This window comes from Giraffa tippelskirchi, chromosome 12, assembly GCF_054371585.1.
Source record: "Giraffa tippelskirchi isolate mGirTip1 chromosome 12, T2T-mGirTip1v1.2.pri, whole genome shotgun sequence".
Classification (NCBI taxonomy): Eukaryota; Metazoa; Chordata; class Mammalia; order Artiodactyla; family Giraffidae; genus Giraffa; species Giraffa tippelskirchi.
In genome coordinates, this window is record NC_137286.1 from 51708868 (window position 1) to 51736241 (window position 27374).

Sequence of the window (27374 nt, forward strand, 5' to 3'; positions counted from 1 at the left end):
CCAGTGTTGAAACCATCAGCTACCTTGAGCGGGTAATTGTGAGTAGTTGTACAAGTAGCATCTGACAAATGTAAGGTATCACTGGGTTTCCCTCGAAAAGTTAAAACATTTTGCTGCCCCTGTGAGTTCACTGTCGTATCCTGGGGTGCCTTGGAACACAGTTTGGGAACTGAAGATGTACACTCCCCTAATTTACAGAAGGCCTGTGTTCAGAGCAGGATGCCGGAGTTTGATCACCATGGGGGTCATCCCATCCCCTCTCCCTTTGTTCAGTCGTCATGTCCCTGGGAAGCCAGGTTAACATCAGAATGTGCTTGGCAGGTGGGCAGGCAGAGCATGGGGGTGGACTCTGGCTCTGGATGGCCAGTCTGTCTGGACCCTTGTGAGGCTTGGGATCACGGCTGCCTCCCACTTCCCTCTCTGGGACCTGGCCTGCCCCCAGCTCCAGCCCCTCTTGCCTGCTGCTGCCTTTAGGAAATGAGGCGTGGGAGGAGAGGGAAGCACTGGGAACCCAGGTGCGGTGGCCTTCGTTATAGAGGAAGAGACATAGGGGACCTCTATTTAACACTTTCATGACTCTTTCTAGGTGCCAGACTCTGTTCTAAGGCCATTAAGTCCTCCCTGCAGAATAGGCCTGATATCATTCCCATTTTACAGGTGGGAAAGCTGAGGCACCAGGAAGTGAAACAGACCTTTCCCAGGGCTCCCAGAGCTAGGAAGTGGTGGGGCTGGGATTTGAACCCAGGTGGCCCCTGCTGTCTCCTGAGCTGTCTGAGGGGATGAGAGAAACCCGGCTGCCAGGTCCACTCTGCTGCCTCCTGGCTCCGTTGTTGGGAAGGGAGATGCTAAACCTTTCCTTCTGCTGTGAAATAGGCCCAAGAGACTCCCCACTGGGGTCATTGAATGGATTACAGATTAAGCTTGTAAAGCAGCGAGCTCAGGGTGGCAACACAGGAGGGGCCACTCTCCTTTCTCTGATCTCTGCCTCTCAGGCTCCCCTCCTGTGCATACAGCCTAGCAGACAGTAGGGGGCAGCACTGCGCCACTGAGTAACCTACACCCCCTCAACCTCCCAACCCCCTAACCCCCTAAAGTGACCCCGGGACCTGGAGGTCCTCATCATTCAACACAGGAATGCTGGGTGGATTTTAGTGCTGGACCATGTTTCTTGTCTTTTTAGGCAGAACGGTTGTGTTTTTTTGGAGGGTGGGGCGTGGTTACTAAACAAGAACAAAATCACAGCTTGGTGGGGTGAATCGACAAGAAAGCGAAGAAGCACATTCCAAAGTGCCTTTCTGTAAGATCCCAGCCGGCCTCATGGGCTCTCAGGAGAACACCATCCTCTGCAGACCCAGGACTGTGCTCTCCGATGCTGCCGTGATCTGAGCTGTTACCCTAAGATATTTCTGCAGCAGAAAGGGTGCTTCCTGATACACGAAGCCATCCCCACTACCGGATCATCCCTTGGAGAGCATTCTGGAACCCGTTGCTGCTAGAGGTTCACTTGGCGTATCTCTGAGGAAGAGCTGCTTTTTAAAAAAATGCACCCAGAGACCATGGATAGCTGTATGTGTCCGGCTGAGTCCCTTCACTGTTCACCTGCAGCCATCACAACATCATTTGTTCATCGGCTACGAAATAAAAGGTTTAAAATACAAAAGATAAATTAAACATGTCCCCAGAGATTTCAAACAAGGAGAGGGTGTCTGTCACACAAAAATACACATCATACATCTTTTTTTATTTTCTGGTTTTTGGAATGAGATCCTATCACTTGTATTTTTTTCGTAATTTATTTATTTTTATTTTTTGAGTGTGCTTTGTCTTTGTTGCTGTACAGACTTTTCCCTAGTGGTGGCAAGTGGGGGCTGGCTACTCTCTAGTTGCGGTGCGTGGGCTTCCCATTGCCTTGGCTTCTCATGTTGCAGAGCATGGACGTTAAGGCACGTGGGCTTCAGTAGTTGCGGCACGTGGGCTCAATAGTTGCTTTTCCCGGGCTCTAGAGCACAATAGTTGTGGCGCACGGGCTTAGTTGCTCCGTGACATGTGGGATCTTCCAGAATCAGGGATCGAACCTGTGTCCCCTGCATTGGCAGATGGATTCGTTACCCATGGGCCACCAGGGGAGCTGCGCTATCGGGCTTCTTTGGGAGGGAGCTCTGTCATGTTAAAATGGAGAGCCACAGTCTAGCGTTTCAGAGACACGAGCCCTGCTCTGGAGGAACCGGATGGAGCGGTCACCTTAGCACGTGGCTCCACTGCGGTGACTTCTGCCTGTTGGAGCTGCCAGAATGGATGGCTGGCCTGTCTGGGCCCCACAGGACTCCTGTGGGCCCCTGAACTTGAGGGATGCCCTCCTTTTGTGTCATAAGTTGCAGAAGGACAGGACACCCGGGGCCTGGAGTCGCCAGCTTCCCGTGACACCGCTGCCCCCACGTGGGGGAGGGGTAATACCCTCTCAACACCAGCTCTGAAGCTCACTGGCTGTTTCTTTCCGTTGACACTAAACGCTGGGGTCCTTTGACCTATTCAAGATTATAATTTTTATTGTTCAATCTGTGGGGGATGGAGCAGTGATTGTTACATTGATTGTGGGGTATTTAATTTGCATGAAAAGAAGCATGTTATCATGGGGAGGATGCTGGAGATCAAAGCAAATGCTGGGGGCATGGAAGGGAAGTCAGAGGGGTAGTTCTTGGCAAGAGAATCACGTCCCTGTCTTCAAGTCTCTTTCTTTGGGAACAGCCTGAGTAAGTAAACCTGACCAGTGGCTCCCCCCGCCTTCATCTCTGTTCTGCACAGAAGGACATAACTGGCTTCGGGATTTTGCCCTGAAGCAGCACGTCCTTCAGTCACCCTTGGGTGCTGCTTTTACCTTGGACACCCCCTGTCCACACCCTTGACCCTGTATCTTTCTCAGCATCTCTTCCTGCTTTCCTTTCTTCCATCCACCGAATAGAGCCGAGATCACTCTTCTCCCTAACTCGGCCCAGCTAAGGACAATCCTCCTAATCCTAGCCCATCTTTGAAAGATTCCCTACATTCTAGACTCTTCCAAAATCACCCCCACCTCTCTCAATTTTCTCTGTTCAGTTATTTCAACCTAAGTTGTGACAAACCAGAGCCAGTGTTGTAATAAAGTAGATTTTGCTGCTCTCCAGATGCCTATAAATAGGAATAACTGGGAGACCAGGGTCACCAGCTGGGTACAAGGGTGGCTATATTGAGACACTTGAACTTCTAGATTGCTCCAAATCTAGGAGTAGGATTTCACTGAGGGTGGATTCATTCCTCAGTGGAATTCACAGGATTCCATTTCTGTGATGGAAACCATCCTCTTTCATCCCTTCCTTCATCAAACAGCATTCTTTATAAGTCATCTTTAACTACTTGCTTTGGGATTCTGGGTTCTGGTCTGAAAGTGAAAAAGACCTGGTTTCCTTTGCCAAGTATGTAGAAATCAGTCAAGCTCCTGTCTATAATTTCTTTTTTCCTTGAGTATAGTTGCTTTACAATGTTAATTTCTGCTATACAGCAAAGCGAATCAGTTGTATGTATACATACATCACCTCTTTAGATTTCCTTCCCATGTAGGTCACCACAGAGTACTGAGCATTTCCCTGTGCTATACAGTAGGTTCCCATTAGTTACTCGTTTTATACATAGTATCAGTAGTGTGTGTTGTGCTGTGCTAAGTCACTTCAGTCGTGTCTGACTCTTTGTGACCCCATGGACGGTAATCCCCCCCACCCAGGCTCCTCTGTCCATGGGATTCTCCAGGCAAGAATACTGGAGTGGGTTGCCATTTCCTTCTCCATCAATAGTGTTTTATATCTGTCAATCCCAGTCTCTGAAAATTCAGAGACACTGTTATTTTTATTCCTGCTGCTGCTAAGTCGCTTCAGTCATGTCCAACTCTGTGCGACCCCATAGACGGCAGCCCACCAGGCTCCCCCGTCCCTGGGGTTCTCTAGGGCCTTGTGAATTGTCAGTGCTCAAGTTGAAACTTAGTTAAGTAGAGAACAGCCTGCGGCTTTTTGGTTTGGGCTCATTGTTTTTGCCAGAATGAACCAAAAGTTTTGTGCAAAATTGCAGATACTGTATCTATTAGATACATATTGGGTGGGCCAGAAAGTTTGTTGGGGTTTCTCACATGCTGTTATAGAAAAGCCAGAATGAGCTTTTTGGCGAACCCAGTGCTTAAGCACATGGCTGGTACTATCTTCTCAAGTTCTAGGAAAGAGCTTGAGTCCTGAACAGCTGTTACAGCAACAGCAGAGAGCAATTCCAAAAATACGAGTGGGAGAGGCCTGTGAAACTGAAATTAATAAAATGTCTAATTAAATGTGCTCAAAGCATGCCATTATGTCAGCTTCATTATTTGCTAAATATAACGCCCATAAACATTTCATTACATTGGAGAATAATTTGTGGCTTCAACTTTTCTCACTTCATAAGAATTCCTGAGTGTGCACAGTGAGGGTTGAGAAGTCTTTACCAACTGTAAATTAAGTGAATTACATAAAGCCAAATCAATGTGAAAGCAAAATGATAAAAATCCTTCCCAAAATGTTTATGGCAGAAAAAAAATTTTCGTGATAAACGTGGATATATTTTACTGGTCTGATGTGACATGAAGTGGAGTCCTCTAAAAGTAAGTGTACTGGGGGCCTAGAAATATTTTGGAGCAAACTACAGAAACTATAGAATTCCTGCATGATAATGCTTCAATAGGGTTTCCAAAAATTAGAATAGTAGCTTTCCCCTCTAGGATATTTAGACTAATTCCTCTGATATCATTTGTCTAATCAAATCTCTCATCTGATCAATGTAAAACAGTTTTCTTGTGCTTTGACAGTTTTGCTCGTTGAATGCCTTCTGGTTTTAATCTTAATCTTGGTTTCATCTTCTTTCAGGAATCCTCTTCACGATGCTGGTGTTTGGACCAGCCTGTGGATTTATCCTGGGCTCTTTCTGTACCAAAATCTATGTGGATGCAGTCTTCATTGACACAAGTAAGGAATTTAGCTCAATTTTAAGCCCTTCCCACAGGCCCTTTCCCCTTCACAAAGGAGCCCCAGCCCTCTGAGTTCTAAATGGAGTGGGTTGCCCTCCTCCAGGGGATCTTCCTGACCCAGGGATCGGACCTGTGTCTCTTGCATCTCCTGCATTGGCAGGCAGGTTCTTTACCACTAGCACGACCTGGGAAGCCCTAAAGGAAACATACCATACTTCAAACCTATGGTCTTGTGTTCTTAATGGGAAGATTAAGTGTGTTTTTCAGCCTCCTCTTGGCCCCCTGATGGCTTAGCACAGCAGTTGCCAAACTTTTTAGCACCAGGGACTGGTTTTGTGGCAGTTTTTCCATGGACCAGCAGTGGGTGGGGGTGGATGGTTTCAGGACAATTCTGATAAGGAGCGCAAACATCCATCCCTTTCATGTGCAGTTCACAGTAGGGTTCTCGCTCCAATGAGAGTCTAATGCCACCACTGATCTGACAGGGGGTAGAGTTCAGATGGTAATGTGAGCGATGAGGAGCAATTGTGTATACAGTTGGAGCTTCGCTCACTTGCCAGCCACTCACATCCTGTTATGCAGCCCCATTTCCTGTCAGGCTCCTGACCATTTCCTGTCTGTGGCCCTGGATTGAATAGCATGCTAATCTATATGGACTAGGCTGTGCGGTTGTTGTGTAGTCGTTAACTTGTGTCTGACTGTTTTGCAACCTCATGGACTGTGGCCCACCAGGCTCCTCTGTCCATGGGATTTCCCAGGTAAGAATGCAGTAGTGGGTTGCTATTTCCTTCTCCAAGGGAATCTTCCCGACCTAGGGATCGAACCCAGGTCTCCCGCATTGCAGATAGATTCTGAACCACCAGGGAAGCCCCAGGCTACTCAGTGGTAGCAGAAACTTCCCAAATCAAGGTGATTTTATGCAACCAAAGTCTATTTCAGCTGTACTGCATATCCAGTGCAGGTTAGTGGTATTTGGGGTGAGTAGGGGGTGAGACTTGCCCCTGGTAGCCCCTCCAAGACCCAGGCTCACAGAAGTTTTATCTGACAGCTGACTGCCCAGGTGCCAAGGCAGGAAACCAGCTCTGCCTCAGAAATGACATGCATTGTTTCCACTCACATGTCAGTGGCCACGACAAGCTGCCTGGTATATTAATCAGTTGCTTTATGGCAGATTACCCCAAACTTAGTGACTTTAAGCAAGAGTTATTATCTCAATTTATTTCTCTGGGTCTGGAGCCCAGGAGCAGCTTTGCTCAGTCGCTCAGTCATGTCTGACTCTTTGCAAGCCCATGGGCTGCAGCACGCCAGGCTTCCCTGACCTTCACTATCTCCTTGACTTTGCTCAAACTCATGTCCATCTAGTCGGTGATGCCATCCCACCATCTCGTCCTCTGTTGCCCCCTTCTCCTCCTGCCCTCAATCTTCCTCAGCATCAGGGTCTTTTCCAATGAGTCGGCTGGCTGGTTCTAGCTCAGTGTCTCTCATGAGGCTGCAGTTAAGTTGAGCTGGTCTCAAATCGTGTGAAAGCGTACCTGGAGGGGCTCTGCTTCCAAGCAGCCCCACTGGCTGTTGGCAGCCCTGGGCAGGTCGACTCTGAGGCTGGCTCCCATGGGCCTCTCTGCAGGGCTGACCTCAGCATGGCCCCTGGGGAGCCGACAGCCCAGGAGAGGGTGAGAACCCGTGAGACAAAGCCGCAGTCTTTTGATAACCTAGCCTCGGGAGTGACACCTCGTTGCTTCTGCTGCGTTTTGTGTGTTAGAAGCGAGCCACTTGTTTCTGTCTACACTGAGGAGAAGGAATCCTTCCATAAGGACATGGATTCCAGAGGTGGGGATCATTGGAGGCTGTCTTAGCACTGCCCACAATGCTGTTGCTTAGTCGCTCCAGTTGTGTTTGATTCTCTGTGATTCCATGGACTAGAGCCCGCCAGGCTCCTCTGTCCATGGGATTCTCCAGGCAAGAATGCTGGAGCAGGTTGCCATTTCCCTCTCCCGGGGATCTTCCCAACTCTGGGATCAAACCCCCTATGTCTCCTGCGGCTCTTGCATTGGCAGACAGATTCTTTACCACTAGCGCCACCTAGGAACCCAGCATATGTGGTCATAACTCAACCACACGCCTGAAAAAGGGCGCTGTGTTCCCATGCACCTTAGCGAGCCGAGAAGTCATGTTTCCTTTCTTTCTGAAAACAGCGTGGGAAGCCATTCCCCTTCTTCTTGTCCTGATCTATTCCCAGGATCAATAAGAAATCTCAGTCCCCCGGTTCTCCATTCATCATCTCTCGACAGTGCTAAATTTACTAATTCACCCCAAAGACATTATGTGGCTTTAAATCCAATCAAGTCACTCTGTGATTCACTCCATTAATTCCACTGATATATTTACTTGTAGCTAATGATGTTACAAATTTCCAAACAGAGGGGGAAAAAATCAAATGCAGCCTTATTTATTTATTCTTTTAGAGCACTGGGTCTGTCCAGGAGGTGATTGAATGCTGTAGTTTTGTAGCTTTGGGTTGGCCCTTTGATCCTATTCCTAGCGAATGGGATGAGGGGGTGACCTGGTCAGAGAAACCACACAGGTGAGAGTCAGCTGCCACCTTGCCTCTATGGACAAAAAGCCCACTTCTGCCCTGCACAAAAGGCAGGAGAGGAGTCTCGAAGGAAGGGAAGGAAGGGGGATCCTCCCAGGGGATGGGGAAGGCTACCTGGGATGAGAAGGTGAGTATCTAGGCAGCCAGTTTTGCCTTCAGCATATCGGTTGGGCCCCCTTGGATCCAGGCTTGTGGAATACCAGCATCCCTGAGCCAGAAAGAACCTCAGACATCACTCTCTTCCAACTCTAGCATTTTATAGACAAGGAAACTGATTCCTAGAGCGGGGACGTGTGTGCATACTGAGTCACTTCAATTGTGTCCAATTCTTTATGATCCTATGGACTGTAGCCCGCCAGGTTCCTCTGTCCATGGGATTCTCCAGGCAAGAATACTAGAGTGGGTTGCCATGACCTCCTCCAGGGGATCTTCCTGACTCAGGGATTGAACCTGAGTCTCCTGCAGCTCCTGCCTTGGCAGGTGGATTCTTTACTACTCACGCCACCTGGGAAGGGGTGTACTCAATCTGAGAGGTGAATCTATAGAAAACCCAGATCCATGAGCAAGTGAGTGGGTATTTCCACTTTAAGATCCCGCCCCCTCGCCAAGATTCCTGTTGGGAATGAAATAACATCTTTTTCTCAGAGCCTGGAGTGGCCGAGAGGCACACGGGTGGCTGGAAGGGGCACAGCCTGTCCACTCGCAATCCGCTGGGTAGCCGTTCCTTTGCTCAGGCTGGGGTGTCGTCCCTGCCCATTCTGCGCCACACCTGTCCTCACCCTTCCAGGCCCGGGTGAGGCAGTGTTGTCTGTGGTCCTCGGCTCACTGGTAGTTTGAAGCCTCCCATGCCTGAGACGGACGGGCGCGTTTCCATTCCGTCTGGGCATCCTGCTGATGGCCATCTCCCCCGTAGTGAGTAACAGCGGACTTCTAATCTGATGAGACTCTAGGGACAGAAGGATGCATGTGAGTCACCTTCTTTGTCTGCCTCCTTTCTGCAGGCCCCAGGAGGCCTGGTGCCGCTCTTTACCAGCAGAGGGCACAGGAATATAATTTATTCTGTTCAGGAGCTACTCAGAATTCCACAGTTTCCAGTGTGTTAAGTCGCTTCGTTCATGTCTGACTCTGTGACCCCATGGACTGTAGCCCGCCAGGCTCCTCTGTCCATGGGATTCTCCAGGCAAGAATACTGGAGTGGGTTGCCATGCCCTCCTCCTGGGGATCCTCTCTATGTAGGGATCAAACTCACATTTCTTAAGTCTCCTGCATTGGCAGCAGTTTCTTTACCACTAGCACCACCTGGGAAGCTCCTCAGATTTTAGTTTTTCCCATCTTGAGACTGAAACTTGTCATTCCATCTATGCGTGGATCGGTGCCATATTTCAAAGACCGGGTTTTCAGTTCTCAGGATGACCCTTCCCTGTCTTCCTCACCGACTAAGACAGAGCACCTCTTTAGGGAAGTGCATCCTTCATGAATGCACAGGCCATGCACACAGCCACATGTGTCTGAAATTCTAACAGAGAGTGGGCAAGGGACTGGGAAAAGCAGTAGCCTGGGAATTGTGTAGGGGAAAAGGCAGGTCCGTGGAAGGCCCTTGTTCTGGGGCGGCTGGAAAAGAGACTGTGGCTTCCACCAGGCAGTCTGGCAGCAGCTGAGGAATTGTTGTTCAGTCGCTCAGTCTTGTCTGACTCTTTGTGACCCCATGGACTGCAGCATGCCAGGCTTCCCTGTTCTTCACTGTCTCCCGGAGTTTGCTCAACTTGCCATCCAACCATCTCATCTTCTGTTAGCCCCTTCTCCTCTTGCTCTCAATCTTTCCCAGCATCGGAGATCTTTTCCGATGAGTCGACTCTTCACATCAGGTGGCCAAAGTACTGGAGCTTCAACTTCAGCATCAGTCCTTCCAGTGAATATTCAGGGTTGATTTCCTTTTGGATTGCTTGGTTTGATCTCCTTACAGTCCAAGGGACTCTCAAGAGTCTTCTCTAGCACTGCAGTTTGAAAGCATAAATTCTTTGGCACTCAGCCTTCTTTATGGTCCAACTCTCACATCTTGTACATGACTACTAGAAAAACCACAATTTTGACCTTACAGAAAAAGAGAGACACATGAGGGAGCCCAGTTGAAATCTGCGTGTTGATGAAGCTGGAGGGTGCAGGGGAGGCAAGTGGTTGTCGGGACAGACCAGCTGTGGAGCCAAGGTACACCCTGAGTACCTCCCCTGGCAATACTCATGCAAAGGGATTCTGCTGTTGCTGCTGCCTGTCATCTGCATGGGAGTGTGTGTGGCTTGTTTGCCCCCTCTCCTTAAGGACAGACACCTTTTTCGCCAGGCTAGTGGGGAGGGAATGATGGTGCCTGCAGAAGTTCTTTTCTGGAATATGTTTGTAGAACAGAGATGACTGAAGAGCAAGACATAGAAAAAAGGAGGACTTGGTAGCAGAGTGATATACCAGCATCCCTGAGCTGGAAAGAACTTCAGACATAATTCTCTTCCAAGTCTGGCCTTTTATAGACAAGGAAACTGATGCCTAGAGAGAGGACAGGATGTGCCCAATCCAAGAGGTGTGTGTGTAGAAAACCACGACCACTCTTCACAGTGGAGGCTTCACAGACTGACAGCCATGAGCTCACTAATATTTGAAGCTGTACATCGAGCGCCTCGTCGGAACTACAGAGCATTCCCATGAGAGGGTGGGTCCTACCGCCAGCCCGTTAACACCCCGACCCCTGGGCCATGGAGCAGTAGCACTCCTGTTAAAACCAGGCCACCCAGCAGGAGGTAAGCTTCATCCATATTTACAGCTGTTCCCCATCACTCACATCCCCCAGATCCATGAAAAAATCGTCTTACACAAAACTGGTGCCTGGTCTCCCCATGGAGACCACTGCATTAACAGATGAGGAAGCCACCTCCTCCTGCAACAATTATGAGTTCTGAGTTGGAACATGGGGACCAGACCTCCAGTCAGATCCCAACTGGACCCCTTACGGGCTGTGTGATCCTGGGGACATTTGTCCTCCTGGGTCTGTGTGTGGATGACATGAGTTAATCACAGGGAGCAGTTGACACAGTGCCTGGGGGTTAGTGAACACACAGTATAATTAGGTGTCATGAGGAACAGGGAGTGAACTCACTCCCATAGCTACTAGGATTCAAAGCTCAGGCCAGTCGGACCCTAGTTGGGCAGCTCGCTTCCCTGAAACATCTCCAGGCGTTTAACTAGAAGGCTGCCCCCTTCCATGAACAGAGGCTTTGCTGAGATGACCTGGCTTGGCCAACACGGCCGTACAACATAGCCTCAGGCCCCCCAAAGCCCGCCTTGCCACAGCTGCACAGTGTTTGCAGCTGCCAAAAGGCAGAATCATTTGTTGGCTTCATAAAAATGTTGACGAGCAGAGACCCCTCCAGCTCTGGCTGCTGCTGCCAGATTCCTCCGTGTTGGACTAATGAGCCCGGCATCTGGGATTCTGAACAGCCCATGCTGCCCCCCCCACCCTCAGCTCCTGCCTGCCTCCAGTTTGTAATTAGGTCTGTAATGTAATGATACTCTTGGAATTCTTGAGTCCCATAGCAAAAGTTTTGCAAAACAGGTTAGAAAAATAGGTAAATGGACTGAAGGAAAAAAACAGAAAACTGCTCAGAGAGCCATGGTATTGCTTACACATCAGTATGGCCCCAGACTAAGTAAATGTTCCCAGTTTGCTTTGATCTGTTCTTCTCACAGTCTTGGTATCCCCATGGGTGACTTGGTTAGTTAGTTTTCAACTGGTTTAAACTTGTTGCTGGGAAGTTCTTTTTTTGAACCTACAATGGTAGCAGTGTTTGGAACTGGAGGGAAATCTCAACAAAGCCTGTATGTTTATGTGACCTTCAGCAGAGGGGAAAGCAGCTGCTGAAAGCTTGTTCAACTCACCCAGCGAAACCACGAAGCTCTCCCAACCTTGGATTCCAAGAGATGAAGAGTCAGAGCAATCAATTGTGGAAGTCGGGAATCCTAACAAGCCTGCTCCACTGTGGCTCAGTGGTAAAGAATCTGCCTGCCGATGCAGGAGACGTGGGTTTGACTGCCGAGTCAGGAATATCCCCTGGAGAAGGAAATGGCAACCCACTGCAGGGTTCTTGCCTGGGAAGTCCTATGGACAGAGGAGCCTGGCAGGCTACAGTTCATGGCATCACGAAAGAGTCAGGCAATACCAAGCGACTAGACAAAAACAGTAACAAGCCTGCAGACACCTGTGCAAAGGCAGACGCACTGTGCACTGGCCTCACAGTGACCCGGGTATGGCTCACCCTGTTCCCCCTGCTCCTTCCCAGCATTTTTTCTTGGTGCCTGAAATGACCAAGGGGCAGGCAAGTGACTGGAGGGAGCTTAGCCAGGGTATTCACAGAGTCTCCAGGGGATGTCACGCGTTTGCACAGCCCAGGACCCTGATTCCACCCCCATCCTTTTCAACATCTTTCTTTATCCATAATTCTAGATTCAGTGGCAATTTGATGCATTCTAAGTAAATGAGACAAACTGATGTTCTTCACTTGTAATCTGAACATCTTCCTGAGAGCAGCCTTCGTCAAAAGGCTGAAACTGCAGCCATGTTTAAAATCAAAACACTAATTAGAACCAGATAGAAAGAGAAACAGAGAGATTTTCACACCGTGCCCTCTACCTGGACTTAAAAGAATACCTTTGCTATACTAAGCCTGCCCGGGACCACTTTTCTTAAAAGTTATGAATTTTTATTGCCTAAGACCCAGGTTTGATCCATGGGTGGGGAAGATCCCCTGGAGGAGGGCATGGCAACCCACTCCTGTATTCTTGCCTGGAGAATCCCATGGACAGAGGAGCCTGGTGGGCTACAGTCCATGGGGCCACAAAGAGTTGGACAAGACTGAAGTGACTTAGTATGCACGTGTGCACTCACAAGCCATTTGTACCAGTCAGGGTAGGCTGAGTTATGCTGCAGTAACAAATACCCTCAAGATGTCAGTGACTTGGGAATACTAGACTCATTTCCTGCTTGTGTTATATACCCAAATCAGGTCAGCAGGAACATTTTATTCATTATAGCTTTTTAGGCATCACCTTTGGGAGGATTCCACATACTTCACAATTAAGCAGGAAAAAGAAAGCATGAGGAGTCATGTGCCAGCTCATACAAATCGCCACATGGGAGTGACATGTGACCGGCAAAACTCCGTGGTGCATGCCCACAGCTAACACCACAGGAAGGGAGGTGAGATCCTCATTCTCGGAGGAGGAGACCCACATGCAGAGGTGGGGTGATGTTACCACACATGCTTTGCCAATCCATGCAGAGAACTCCCCTTCCTTTTGCTTTGTTGTTATTCAGTTGCTCAGTCATGTCAGACTCTTTGAGACCCCATGGACTGCAGCACGCCAGGCTTCCCTGTCCATCACCATCTCCCAGAGCTTGCTCAAACTCATGTCTATCTAGTCGGTGATGCCATCCAACCATCTCATCCTCTGCCACCCCCTTCTCCTCCTGCCCTCAATCCTTCCCAGCATCAGGGTGTTTTCCAATGAGTTGGCTCTTTGCATCAGGTGGCCAAAGTATTGGAGCTTCAACATCAGTCCTTCCAGTATTCAGGGTTGATTTCCTTTAGAATTGACTGGTTTGATCTCCTTGCTGTCCAAGGGACTCTCAAGAGTCTTCTCCAACACCACAGTTCAAAAGCATCAATTCTTCAGCGTGCAGCCTTTATGATCCAGCTCTCACATCTGTACGTGAATACTGGAAAAACCACAGCTTTGACTATATGGACCTCTGTCGACGAAGTGGTGTGTCTGCTTTTTAGTATGCTGTCTAGGTTTGTCATAGCTTTTCTTTCGATAATGCTGAGTTATGACAATTGCTAGGGAAGAGGAGGTGACAGTCAGCTTCAATGGCCAAAAGGCCTCTTAAAAATACTGTTCATTGTAGAGATAGGTAGAGTAAGGAAGTGCCTCAGAAAAATGAAATTGGGTCATTAGCAGAGATGTGTCATACAGAGTCTGAGATGTGTCTAGAGTCTGTCATACAGAGTGAAATAAGTCAGAAAGAGAAAAATATTAATGCATATATGTGAAATCTAGACAAACGATACAGGTGAACCTATTTTCAGGGCAGGAATAGAGACATACCTGTAGAGGACAGACATGTGGACACAGGGGGTGAGGGAAAGGGGAGGGTGGGACAAACTGACAGACTAGCATTGATATGTATACACTATTATGTGTAAAATAGATATATAGTGGGAATCTGCTTTATAGCACAGGGAGCTCAGCTCGATGCTCTGTGATGACCGAAAGGGGTTGGGGGGGGATAGAAGGATGGGAGGGAGCGGATATATGTATACGTCTGGCTGATTCACTTCATTGTACAGCAGAAACTAACACATCATTGTAAAGCAACTATGCATGCATGCTAAGTCACTTCAGTCTTGTCCGACTTTTTGTGACCGCACGGACTGTAGCCCTCCAGGCTCCTCTGTCCATGGGATTCTCCAGGCAAGAATACTGGAATGGGTTGCCATGCCCTCCTCCAGGGGATCTTCTGGACCCAGGGATCGAACCCGGGTCTCTTACGTTTCCTGCACTGACAGGCAGGTTCTTCACCACTGACACCATCTGGGAAGCCCAGAAAGCAACTGTCCTTCCATTTTTAAAAATTTAAAAAGGAAAAGGTGTGTCTCAGGCTGGTGTCAAGCATTCGCTGTCTCCGCACGAGCCACCAGAACCGGGCTGAAGCTCCGCTCATGAGGCAGGCCGTTCCTGAGGGCAGCCCATTCCCAGGCTGAGTGGTTTCGCCTCAGCCTGTTATTTCTCTCCCTGCCACCGTCCAGGGGAAAAATCAATACTTCCCAGAATAGTCAGCAGTGATTTTCCTGGTTCTTCAGATTGTTGCCTTTTGCAGACCCGCCCCCACCCGCCCCTTGCAAAGCGGCCAGTGTGCGCTGATGCTGTCACAGGTGGGTACCTAGCCCTGTCTTAGGAACTGCGAGCACACACTGGCTTTCCGCCCACAGACACAAGCCTACAGGGAGCGAGTTGCCTCACTTTCACACAGACACCCGCCTCCCCCAGGGCAGCCCCTCTCCCGGGGGTGTTTTCTCACATGCACAGCAGTCACTAACTTCCTATCTAAAATATGACTGTCTACGTGCTTCTGATTTCCTTCTGCCATACAGCTGCCAGGCTTTCTCTCTCCCTGCTGGCTCACATCTGGCAGCTTTATGGGGCCCAGAGCCAAAGGAGGGAAATACTATATTTCCCCTTTCCTGTCTTTTGTTTTAATTCACTGCCTGGCAGCAGGTGAAGGAAAGCAGTAAGGGATTGGTGCAAACAGTCTTGCTCAGCTCCAAGGTGGTGTGACTTCCTTTTCTCTTCTCTTGTTTGCGTAAAGATGTCTTCAACATCGCCCTGTTTTTCTACACCATACTCCTTTTTTAAAAAAAAATCTGTGCTTTTTGTTGGAGTAGATAGGTTTGAAGACCAAGCATTTTCACACCCCTGATTGCAATGGAAACTGACACTCGTATATTAGACTCCTGCTTGTCAATGACCATCAGAAGACATAATTGTGCATTGCTGTTGCTTAGTCCCTAGGTTCTGTCCAGCTCTTTGTGACCCCATGGACTGTAGCCCACCAGGCTCCTCCGGCCATGAGATTTACAGGCAGGAATCCTAGAGAGGGTTGTCATTTCCTTCAACAGGGGATCTTCCCCACCCAGGGATCAAACCCATGCCTCTTGCATTGGTAGACGGATTATTTACCACTGAGCCACCAGGCAGGCCCTAACTGTGCATTAGCACCATGCAAAATTTCTCCATGTAGGAATTTACTTAAAAAAATATTGTTTATATCCAGTGACTGAGCTTCTAGGAAGCTTTCCTCAGAAGTGTTTATAATAATAGGAAGATTAAAAAATACCTCAGTGTACAAGGCTTAAGAAACTAGCTAAAAATTTATGTAATCCCTAAAATGGAATATTATACAGCATTAATATAATGTGTGGTAATTTTGAGAGATCTTTACAGTGCATTGTTAAATGAAAAAAAAAATCTATACCTTTAAATTCCCATTTACATAAATATATCCCTGAAAGTTCAAGATTAAGCCTACTATGTGTCAGGTGATGCTGGTTCATTACCTCTCATCCTGGTGACCACTGTTCTTGGATCTCTATCATCTTTATCTTGCAAATGACGAAACTAAGAGTCAGGGAGGGTGAGTAACTTTCCCAGCATCACATGCTAGTGAGTAACAAGAGTGGGATTTAACATCACATGCTAGTAAGTAGAAATAGTGAGATTCAACCCCAAGCCCACTAGAGTGTATGCTCTCTCCTCTCCAGCATGTACCTGCACAAAAGCATCTGGTCCATTCAAGTGCCCTGGTTATTGCTGCTTGGTTGACGTCAAGGCCTCTGGGCTAGAGACCACTAATGTTCCAAAGGCCAAGTTGCCACCCATCAGAAGAACTGGTCGTCTTACCCGCTGCCCAGAGCAGAGGGATTATCCATCAAGAATCCTCCAGAGAGCCCAAAACAAAGAGCTGCCAGTCAAGAGGGAGAGAGCAGAGCCCTTGGCATCTGGATGCTTGTGTTCTGGTCTTCAACTCTGTGGATGTAGGCAAGGCACTCAGCCTTTCCTGTTTCTTTTTTTTAATATAATTTTATTTATTTGCTTTTGGCTGTGCTGGATCTTTGTTGCTGCACAGGCTTTTTCTCTAGTTGCAGTGAATGGGGGCTACTCTCTATTTGCGGTGCATGGACTTCTCATTTCAGTGGCTTCTCTTGTTGCGAAATACAGGCTCTAGGGCACGTGGGCTTCAGTAATTGTGGTTCCCAGGCTCTAGAGTACAAGCTCAGTGGTTCTGGCACACAGCCTTAGTTGCTTCGTGGCACATGGAAGCTTACCAGACCAGGGATCAAATTTGTCTCCTGCATTGGAAGGTAGATGCTTTACCATGGAGCCACCAGGGAAGCCCACACCAAGCCTTTCTAAGCCTTGATTTCTCCATCTGTATGAAATAGGGACAATAAAAAAAAAAGGTTCTATCGCATAGGGTTGTGGGGCGGGGGGGGGGGGGTGTTGATTGGAACAATTAAGAATCCACTCCACTCCACATAGTGCCTCGTGCAGAGTGAACCCTCGGTAGATGATGGCTGGTGTTTTCATCACTGATAACTGAAGAGTCTTCAGGAAGAGCACTTTAGAAATGGAAGAGTGCTCATTCGGTGACTGCGGTCGTTTCTCTTCCCAAACCCGTCCATCCATCTGTCTAGGCCTGCAGCCCCATTAGTTCTTAGCTCATTTGCTGTATCCCAGATCGCTGAGATGAATTTCCTTCTGTGCTCCAGGGGTGTGGGATCACCGTCAAAGAGATACCTCTAAGCAGCTCACGTGGGAGCGCCCTGCTCTGCAAGGGAGATGTGGAAAGAGAGAAAAACATCTACCAAGGGGGCAACAGAAATGTACATCTTCTTGACTCCAGCTGGAAAGTCAGACAAGTCATAGTACTAGACGGCCACGCCACTCGCATGGGGCCTCAAAGCATAGACACTGGCTACGGAGCTTTTGATTGAGGACTGGGCCCCAGAGCACAGGCCATCACAGAAGTTTGAATTAACCCATTCCCCATCAGCTTCCCTGGTGGCTCAGACGGTAAAGAATCCGCCTGCAATGCAGGAGATCCAGGTTCGATCCCTGGGTCGGGAAGATCCTCTGGAGAAGGGAATGGCTACCCACTCCAGTATTCTTACCTGGAGAATTAGTCCATGGGGTCACTAAGAGTCAGACATGACTGAGCAACACTCACTCACTCACACATACACACACACACACACACACACACACACCAGCAGCTTAGAAAAAGGACTCTCACCATGAATATTAAGCTCACATCAGTTAAGTGCTTAAGCACGCACCAGACACTCTTCTGAGCACTTTGTGTCTGGTGTGGCTCATTTGATCCTCCGAACTCGATCAGGCTAAGTACCGTCATAATGATCAGTGTTGTACAGATCAGTCGGCTGAGGCGTGGAGCGTTCAGATCGCTAGCCTGAGGTCACACTGCAAGAAGTGGGCAGGGTGTCTTTCCAGGTATCCTGGCTCTTGGTTTCCATTCTGCGTTGCCCTGTATCATCTGTGAACCAATTTAAGGCTGGGAGAATGGGGTGTGGATAGGATCTCAGGTTAGCAGCTTTGTGGGGGGTACAAGTGAACATACATAGTAAAAATACACCCTTGAATGGTTAATGTTTCTGTCTCCCTGTGCTTTTGTTAGCAGACCTTGGCAGCTCTGCAAGTCAGTCAATGCCAGCGTAAATTCAAGGGGTGTCTGGCTTCTCACTGTTTTTGTTTAGACAGATACGGGCACAAAGTAGACAAGAAAATTAAGGAGGGAATGCGATCAGCCTTCAGCTTGGAGAAAACCAGAAGCACAGCTCGGAAGCCACAGGCTGCTTTGCCCGTTGTCCACTCTTCCCCACCCCGGGCCATTTCCTGAGCCCTTGGCCTGTCTGTACAGCTGACTGCAAGCCTCAGTCAAGTGCCCAGCCCTGCCCAGTGCTGTCCTGTTAACCGCACTCTTTCTGATTGTTGCAGGCAACCTGGACATCACCCCAGACGACCCCCGCTGGATCGGAGCCTGGTGGGGTGGCTTTCTGCTCTGCGGTGCCTTACTCTTCTTCTCTTCCGTCTTGATGTTCGGGTTCCCACAGTCTCTGCCCCCGCACTCAGACCCCGCCCTGGAGAGCGAGCAGGCCATGCTCCCCGAAAGAGAATACGAGAGACCCAAACCCAGCAACGGGGTCCTGAGACACCCCCTGGAGCCAGACAGCAGCGCCTCCTGCTTCCAGCAGCTGAGAGGTAAGGACCCCTCGTTGTTGAGGGACACTCGGGACCGGATGCTGGGGGACTTGAAATAGACTCCCGTTGGCTTTACGTGATCTGCCCTCCCTGGTCCTGTGCTTAACTGACCCCTGAGAAGTAAATGCGCTTTATAAAGCAAAAACAAAGTGACTACCATTTACTGAAGGGGCAGCAGAAGAAATCCTCCCAGCTGAGAGCCCAGTGGCTAGCATTGCACCCGGTGCAGGATAAATATAAGTGTCCGTAGAAGGAAGAAAGTGGGGAGGGAAGGAGGGAGCCAGATGTTTCATGCCCCCCGCCCCCCGCTTTGAACTCTTCCAGGCCACTTGCAAGCACATGAAAGCAGGAAAAGACTTTGAAGCTGGTTCTCTTTGCCTGATGCAGGCGTTCTTGAAAAGCCACATCCAGAGTGCATTTCCTTAGATTGTCTCTGGCCCTCCAGCCCCTCCATTAGAGATGAGAGCCGTGTTCCTCTGGAAGGAAATATTAACTCAAGTCTTGATAACGAAGTCCCACTTCAGAGCGTGGCAAAGCGCTCACCATCATTTTTCGAGGGAAAAGAAGTGCATCTTTTTTTCACAAAAGAGACACAAACAGTGATGCAGAATGAAAATGAGGAGCCCTCGCACATCCCCTGGTGGTGTCTATATTTGGCTCAGCCTCTTAGAGGTGAGGGTGATGATGGGCAGCCTCAAAGCTGCCCCCTCCCCACTTGAGAGAGATGGGCAGTGCTCCCTAATGAAAAGACCCCTTCTTGCTGGGTGTCCTGAAGAACATGCTAGATTTGGGAAGCGGGCAGGAGCAAGGCTGGGGCATTCCTTCTCGGTGAGGCTGCAGTGGGAAAGAGGTAGACGGTGACTTCTTTGCAGGAACCAGGTACATGGCCTGGCCCACTGTCAGCAGCTGCCGCCTCGGGCTTGCAGTGCTTGCTTTAGAGATTTGATGAGCGTCTTTACTGAGCTCTAATGAGGGGCACTGTCTCTGGAGATGCTTGAAAACAGCGCGAGAACCTCAGGTGACTTTGAGCTCAGATCCCTGTCCCGCCCTTCCCTGGCCCTGCTGTCATGACTTTGTCCACACTGCATCTCCACAAGTGTGGAGTTGTAACACAGTTCCTGCGTGACAGCCTGGTTTTGAGAACTCAGGCACTGCCCGTGGAGACTGTCTGTGAATACCACCTGGTAGCTAGGGAGGGTTCAAGGGACTTGTGCTAATTCCCAGAAGACACTAATTTAAGAACCTAATGGCCTGTTTGACTCCATGTTCTGTGATGGCTTCTACCAAAGTCGTAATGTGGAATTGTCCATAGACGATCTTAAAATACATCTCTCTAAGGGTCAGAGTGCACTATTAGATGAGAAAGTGAGTGTTGGTTGCTCAGTCGTGTCCGACACTTTGCGACCCCATGGACTGTAGCCTGCCAGGCTCCTCTGTCCATGGGATTCTCCAGGCATGAATACTGGAGTGGGCTGCCATTTCCTTCTCCAGGGGATCTTCCTGACCCAGGGATCGAACCTGGATCTCTCTCACATTGCAGGCAAATTCTTTACATCATGACCTAGTGGCTGAGCCATCAACTGTAATCTTTTTTTTTTTATTAGATGGGAATGCCACCTGCTTTGTGTCTTCTGAGGTTGCCTTAGCTTAGAGTCCCAGGAGTCTGTGCTTTATAAAATACGACTCCCCAAACAGGTCCCCTTCAGGAGCCCCTAGGTGGCTGGAGGGTGATGCTTCCCACCCCTCTAATAGCGCAGCTGGCCACAGCATCCCAGGGACCAGATTCACAGCAACAGCTGGGGCTGGCATGAGAGTGGGCCTTGCAGATACCTCGCACTTGCTTGGTGGTAGCCTTTCCAGATGTTAGGTTGGCAGTACAGTTCCTTCGGGTTTTCCTGTAACATCTTAAGGGCAAAACCCAAACAAACCTTTTGGCCAACCCAGTATTTCCTCACCCCAGGATGACCTGCTTTCCTGAGGCTCTCATGGTAAGACCTATACCTGTAATCTCTTGCCTGTCATCTCTGGGGATACACAGATTTAAAAAAAAAAAAAAAAGATACAATTGTTCCATAAAGAACTCACTATCCAGTGTAGGGACAGGCCAGCAAGTCAGCAAGGCGGCCTAAGGTGGTGACGACAGTGCCAGGCAGCACTGCAGGTTATGGAAATAAACAGACGGGCCAGGAAGGCAGGGCTTGGGTCGTCCCAGACAGAGCTGGGCCACGTCTGGAGGGATGTCACAGCTTCAGAATTCTCAGGCTCTGATCCAGTCTCTGGTTAGCCCATTTGTTAGTTCAGTCACCATTTTCTGAGACTCTGCCAAGCTCCAGAGACACAGCAGTGGGTAAACAATCTGCCTACAATGCAGGAGACCCAAGTTCAATCCCTAGATCGGGAAGATCCCCTGGAGAAGGAAATGGCAACCCACTCCAGTATTCTTGCCTGGAGAATCCCATGGACGGAGGAGCCTGGTGGACTTCAGTCCATAGGGTCATAAGAGTCAGACACAACTTAGCAACTAAATCGCCACCACCAGGGACACAGCAGTGACCAACAAAGCTTATATGCCAGAGCTTGCATGGTAGCAGGGGAGGTATGCAGTGGGCAGAGCTGACACAGTGACAAGATGAGTGCTAGATGTGCTGTGGCTGACCTGGCAAGTACACAGATGGGTAGACAGGGTGGAGGCTCCTGGACTAGAGCCACCACGGTTACAGCCTGTGTATATGTGGGCTCCCCTCAGATAACTAATGATTTTTAATTTAGAATTAGTGATTCCCAGCGGCATCAGATCCATTAATGGACCTAAAGGATGTCCCAGCAGGAGAGGAAGGCAGTGCATCTAGAAAAATCCCCAGGAGCCAGAGTCCAGTGGAGCGAGCTATTATGCGAATCAACAAATTTTACCCTTGCCAGCTCATGGAGAGGGGGCCACGGTGGTTTAGAGCCTTCATTTTTTCCACCTGAGACAAAATGTTTCCGCTACATGGACATTTCCACCAAAAGCACCACATGATGCTGCCAGGCACTCCCAAACTGTTCAATCTGATTTGCAGCCTTGAAAGCCCAACTGGTGTGCATACGGTATGCAGCACGCTTATGAGTACTGATAAGCTGAGCATTGTTGCACATATTAGAGAAATTAGCATTACTCTACGGATGTATAGGTTGCAGTTTCTCATTCATTTCACTTGAGCTTGCTGTTGTTCAGTCACTAAGTCGTGTCTGACTCTTTGCGACCCCATGGACTACAGCACTCCAGGCTTCCCTGTCCTTCACTATCTTCTAGAGTTTATTCAAACTCATGTCCGTTGAGTCGATGATGCTATCCACCCATCTCATCCTCTGTCATTCCCTTCTCCTCCTGCCCTCAGTCTTGCCCAGCATCAGGGGCTTTTCCAATGAGTCAGCACTTCACATCAGGTGGCCAAAGTATCGGAGCTTCAGCATCAGTCCTTCCAGTGAATATTCAGGGTTGATTTCCTTTAGGATGGACTGGTTTGACCTCCCTGCTGTCCAAGGGACTCTCAAGAGTCTTCTTCTCCAGCACCACAATTCAAAAGCATCAGTTCTTCGGCACTCAGCCTTCTTTATGGTCCAGCTCTCACATCCGTACGTGACTACTACTAATGGGCTTCTAGTCCAGCCATCAACCTATGTCTCCTGCCAAGCTCTCCATATAGCAAAGGTCCCTGAGAAGAGCTGGCATAAGAATTCCACACCATCCCCTTCCCCGCTGGGACTGAAACATATAGCCTCTTCTGCTCTGGGAGGGCCACAGGGCTCCTTACCTGGGTCTAAATCCAACTCAGCCACTTCATAATCATGCAACCTTAGCCATGTCATTCAACTCCCCTTGGTTTTGCCATGTGGTGTCTGGTATAACTTTACAGAAGCTGCATAAGGTCAACATTAGGACTTAGCTCTGTTTATAGGTTAACAGCAGTGGTCCCCAACCTTTTTGGAATTAGGTACAGATTTTATCAAAGACACGTTTTCCAATGATTCAAGCACATTACATTTATCTTGAACTTTACTTCTATTATTGTTACATCAACTCCACCTCAGGTCATCAGGCATTAGATCCCAGAGGTTGGGGATCCTGGTAGGACCCAGAGCTCCTGTTCGGTAACAGAAGACTTCAAACCTGTGATCACTTTCCAGTGCTCTCTCCCCTCAAAGCAGGCTTTGAAGGTCTGTTTCTACAAAGTTGGCCACCGGTTGGGTTTTGTTTTGAGAAGGTGAGAGATGGAAAGCTCAAAAATCTTCTCCAGAACTGTGTAGGAAAGCAGTCACTTCTTGCCCAGCCCAGAAGTCCCTGTCTGGTGGTGACTGTCATATAACCAGTTCACAAAGAAGGCAGCTGGCGGACAAATGCTTGGTCTCATAAAATTTGAGCATCTCCCCCAGATGGGAGCCTGCATATCCAAGACACGTTTCTGCCTCTCAGCTGTGCCGTCAAATAACTTTTCCTTCCTGGCTCTAAGGCCCCTCATCTCTCATCTTGTTCTTCAGAACATTTTGCTGGGTCACCTTTCAGGAGCCCCCACATCCCTCCCCTTGTGCTGTGTCCACTCCTCCCCCTGTCCAGGCTTCCCTGTCCTTCACTATCTCCCGGAGCTTGCTCACTCATGTCCACTGAGTCGGTGATGCCATCCAACCATCTCATCCTCTGTCATCCCCTTCTCCTCCTGCCCTCAATCTTCCCCAGCATCAGGGTCTGCTCTTCCCATCAGGTAGCCAAAGGACTGGAGCTTCAGCTTCAGCATCAGTCCTTCCAATGAATATTCAGGACTGATTTCCTTTAGGATGGACTGGTTTGATCTCCTTGCAGGCCAAGGGACTCTCAAGAGTCTTCTCCAGCACACTTCAAAAGCATCAATTCTTTGGTGCTCAGCCTTCTTTATAGTGCAACTCTCACATCCGTTCATGACTACTGGAAAAACCATATCTTTGACTATACATACCTTTGTCAGCAAAGTGATATCTCTGCTTTTTAATATGCTGTCTAGGCTTGTCATAGCTTTTGTTCCAAGGAGCAAGCTTAATTTCATGGCTGCAGTCATCGTCCAGTGATTTTGGAGCCCAAAAAAATAGTCTGTCACTGTTTCCATTGTTTCCCCATCTATTTGCCATAAAGTAATGGGACCTAACGTGATGACCTTAATTTTTTGAATATTGAGTTTTAAGCCAACTTTTTCACTCTCTTCTTTCACCTTCATCAAGAGGCTCTTTAGTTCCTCTTCACTTTCTGCCATTAGAATGGTGTCTGTCTGAGATTATTGATATTTCTCCCAGAAATCTTTATTTCATCTTGAGCTTCATTCAGTCCAGCATTTCTCATGATGTACTCTACATATAAGTTAAAGAAGCAGGGTGACGATTTGCAACCTTGATATACTGCTTTCCCAATTTTGAACCAGTCTTTTGTTCCATGTCCAGTTCTAACTGTTGCTTCTTTACCTGCATACAGGTTTCTCAAGAGACAGGTAAGGTGTTTTGTATTCCCACCTCCTTAAAAATTTTCCACAGTTTGTTGTGATCCACACAGTCAAAGACTTAAACATAGTCAATGAAGCAGAAGTAGATGTTTTTCTGGAATTTTCTTGCTTTTCCTGTGACCCAGCGATGTTGGCAATTTCATCTCTGGTTCCTCTGCCTTTTCTAAATCCAGCTTGAACATCTGGACGTTCTTGGTTCACATACTGTTGAATCCTTGCTTGAAGGATTTTGAGCATCACTTGGCTAACACGTGAAATGAGCGCAATTGTGCAGTAATTTGAACATTCTTTGGCATTGTCTTTCTTTGGGATTGGAATGAAAACTGGCCTTTTCTAGTCCTGTGGGCATCACTGAATTTTCCAAATTTGCTGGCATATTGAATGCAGCACTTTCACAGCATCATCTTTTAGGATTTGAAATAGCTCAACTGGAATTCCACCACCTCCACTAGCTTTGTTCCTAGTAATGTTCCTAAGGCCCACTTGACTTCACACTCCAGGATGTCTGGCTCTAGGTGAGTGATCATGCCATCGTGGTTACCTGGGTCATTAAGATCTTTTTGCACAGTTCTTCTATGTGCAGTTCTTCTTGCCAGCTCTTCTTAATATCTTCTGCTTCTGTTAGGTCCATACATTTCTGTCCTTTATTGTGCCCATCTTTGCATGAAATGTTTCTTTGGTATCTCTAATTTTCTTGACGAGATCTAGTCTTTCCCATTCTATTGTTTGCCTCTATTTCTTTGCCTTGTTCACTTAGGAAGGCTTTCTTATCTCTCTTTGCTATTCTTTGAAACTCTGCATTCAGGGTGTATCTTTTTCTGCTTTGCCTTTCACATCTCATCTTTTCTTAGCAGTTTGCCTGACATGTATTAATAGGTGATAGGGGTTGAATGAATGAATGAGTAAATAAAGGAACACTTCTTTGCCAGTATGCATGCACGTGCGCGCCCACACACACCCATACACACAATAGCAGTTAGCGTTTGTTTTCCATATACTATCATTTAATCCTCCCAGCCCCATGAGAGTCCCTCCCAGCCCCAAGTGGTACACTGATACTATTTTAACAGACAAGGAGATTAAAGCTTACAGTTGGAAATGAAAGACTGTGGGAGCCGTGGGAGGGCCTCAGTGCCTATCTTCTCTTTAAAAAAATTTTTTTTATTAATCATTTATTCTTTTACTTGGCTGCCTTGGGTATTAGTTGCAGCATCCAGAATCTTCTGTTGTGGTGTGTAGACTCACTAATTGTGGTGTGCAGGCTTAGTTGATCCAACGGATGCAAGATCTTAGTTCCCCAACCAGGGATCAAACCTACGTCCCCTGCATTGCAAGGAAGATTCTTAACAATTGGACCACCAGGGAAGTCCCAGTGCCGGACTTCTTGACCACACATTGTGTTGCACCTTTGGACAATAAACAAGCCCTCTGTTAAAGAAAAAGTGGCATCAGTGGGTGCTAAGTGACTTTTCAACAATGTGTACCAAAACTATGGCTCAATCGTGAAGTGAAAGTCACTCAGCCCTGTCTGACTCTTTGCGACCCTATGGACGATACAGTCTATGGAATTCTCCAGGCCAGAACACTGGAGTGGGTAGCCATTCCCTTCTTCAGGGGATCTTCCCAACCCAGGAATCAAACCCAGGTCTCCCACATTGCAGGCAGATTCTTTACCATCTGAGCCACCCACCAGGGAAGCCCTTGTCTACTTGCTCCCTCTCCAAAAGCTGCAGAGCCCGACTCTAGAGGACCTTCATTTTTAGGGGAATGAAATCTGCCTGAGTTGATACCTTCCCCAACCGTCTCCCCACTCATACCTAATGCCATCCATACCAGGTTCTGTTGACTTTAGCACCTAAATATCTCTCAGACATCCTGCACGTGGCCTCCCACACTCCAGTCTGTCCTGACCCCTCCAAGCTGTCATCCACCCTAGGATGTGTTCACAATGCATCTAAGCCTGACGGACAGAGGCTGAGCCCTTGACATGGCCACCAGCCCCCCTGAGGTTCTGCCCCTCCAGGCTCTCCCCACACCTGCCGCCCTGTTCCCGCCATACCAGCCTCACCTCTCCAGCCTCCTTTTGGTCCTCTGTATTCCCCAGGATCCCCTCCTGCCAGGACTTTGCACTTGCCATTCCCATTCCGGGAATTCTGATCCCATCTTCAGATGTCAGCTCACACATCATTTCCCCGAGGACATTTTCCTGACATCCCTGTGGCACCCCCTCCGCGGCATGTTGCTCTCTGTGTCATGGTCAGAGTGTGACATTTGTAGGAGTTGTCACCTCCCCCGGAAGCTCCATGAGACAGGGACCACACCTCTTTGCCCATGCCCTTGTACTGAGTTGGCCAAAAAGTTCATTCAGGTTTTTCCGTAAGATGTTACAAAAAACCCTGACAGACTTTTTGGCCAACCCAGTACGTGGCTGGTGCTCAGTACCCATCTGATAAATGATGGGTTACATGGATGGGAAAGACTCTGATGCTGGGAAAGACTTAAGGCAGAAGGAGAAGAGGGAGACCGCGGATGAGATGGTTGGATGACATCTCTGATTGAATGGATGTGAACTTGGGCAAACTCCAGGAGATGGTGAGGGGCTGGGAGGGCTGGCACGCTGCAGTCCACGGGATGGCAAAGAGTTGGGCATGACTTAGTGACTGAACAGCAACACGTGCAGGGCTGGACAGGCATTGCCCAGCTTGGCGGGGGTTGCTGCTTCTCTCAAAGCCCTCGTCACCCACAGTCCCTCCCGGGGTTTTGGCCTGTGTTTGACGCCCTCACAGACACTGGCTGGTGGAGCTGTAGGGTAAGGGAGTTAGAGAAGGCGAGGTTCAGAAAAGAACGAGATGGGCACTTTCGAGGAACAGATCACCTTTAATGAGGCGAGAAGAGGCAGCAGTCAGCTTGGTGAGCTGCTGCACTAACACAAGAAAAGAGTAAGTATATATAGGCATATATGTGGAAATCTACTTTCTTAAGGGGGCCTGTTCTTCTCCAAGGTTGTTTGGATTAGTTATCTCTTAAATGGCTGGGGCAAGGAATTCTGGAGATCAGCCGGAGGCTGGGACGGCCTGGGAGCTGGGCGTAATTAACCTTAATGTCCATTTTTCCTTCGGGTGAAAGAGTTCTTTGTTTTGCATAGAATGGTGGGGAAGACAGGAGGGGAGTTTTAACTCCAGCTATTTCGAGCTGTGTAACTTGCCTTCAGGAGCAGGAGCCCCACCTGGGCTGAGTGTCAGGGCTGGCTCTCGGGTGACCTTCCTATGTGTAGAGGAGAGTCTGTTCCTGACACTGATCAGAGAGTCTGCCGGCCCGTGGCTCTGCTGACCTGCCCTGTGCCTTTGGGGGCAGGTCTTGACTTGCCCATCTTCCTGGCAGG

The 27374-nt window shown here is 48.6% G+C and overlaps 1 protein-coding gene and 1 long non-coding RNA gene across 6 annotated transcripts in view; one reads left to right on the plus strand and one right to left on the minus strand.

Annotated features, from left to right (window-relative positions):
• Window positions 1–27374, plus strand: part of SLCO3A1 (solute carrier organic anion transporter family member 3A1) — a 359594-nt gene that overhangs the window by 271019 nt on the left and 61201 nt on the right. For all 5 annotated transcript variants that reach the window (XM_081551678.1, XM_081551677.1, XM_081551679.1 and 2 more), the window contains 2 exons: window positions 4917–5015; window positions 18225–18488. In XM_081551678.1, the coding sequence (XP_081407804.1) occupies window positions 4917–5015; window positions 18225–18488 (363 nt within the window). The remainder of the gene's footprint in view (window positions 1–4916; window positions 5016–18224; window positions 18489–27374) is intronic.
• LOC145530376 (uncharacterized) lies at window positions 1138–25899 on the minus strand. The gene is made up of 3 exons (XR_014071716.1): window positions 25810–25899; window positions 17521–17781; window positions 1138–1631 (listed from the first exon to the last, which is right to left on the minus strand). It is a non-coding gene; the product is annotated as an uncharacterized LOC145530376 (long non-coding RNA).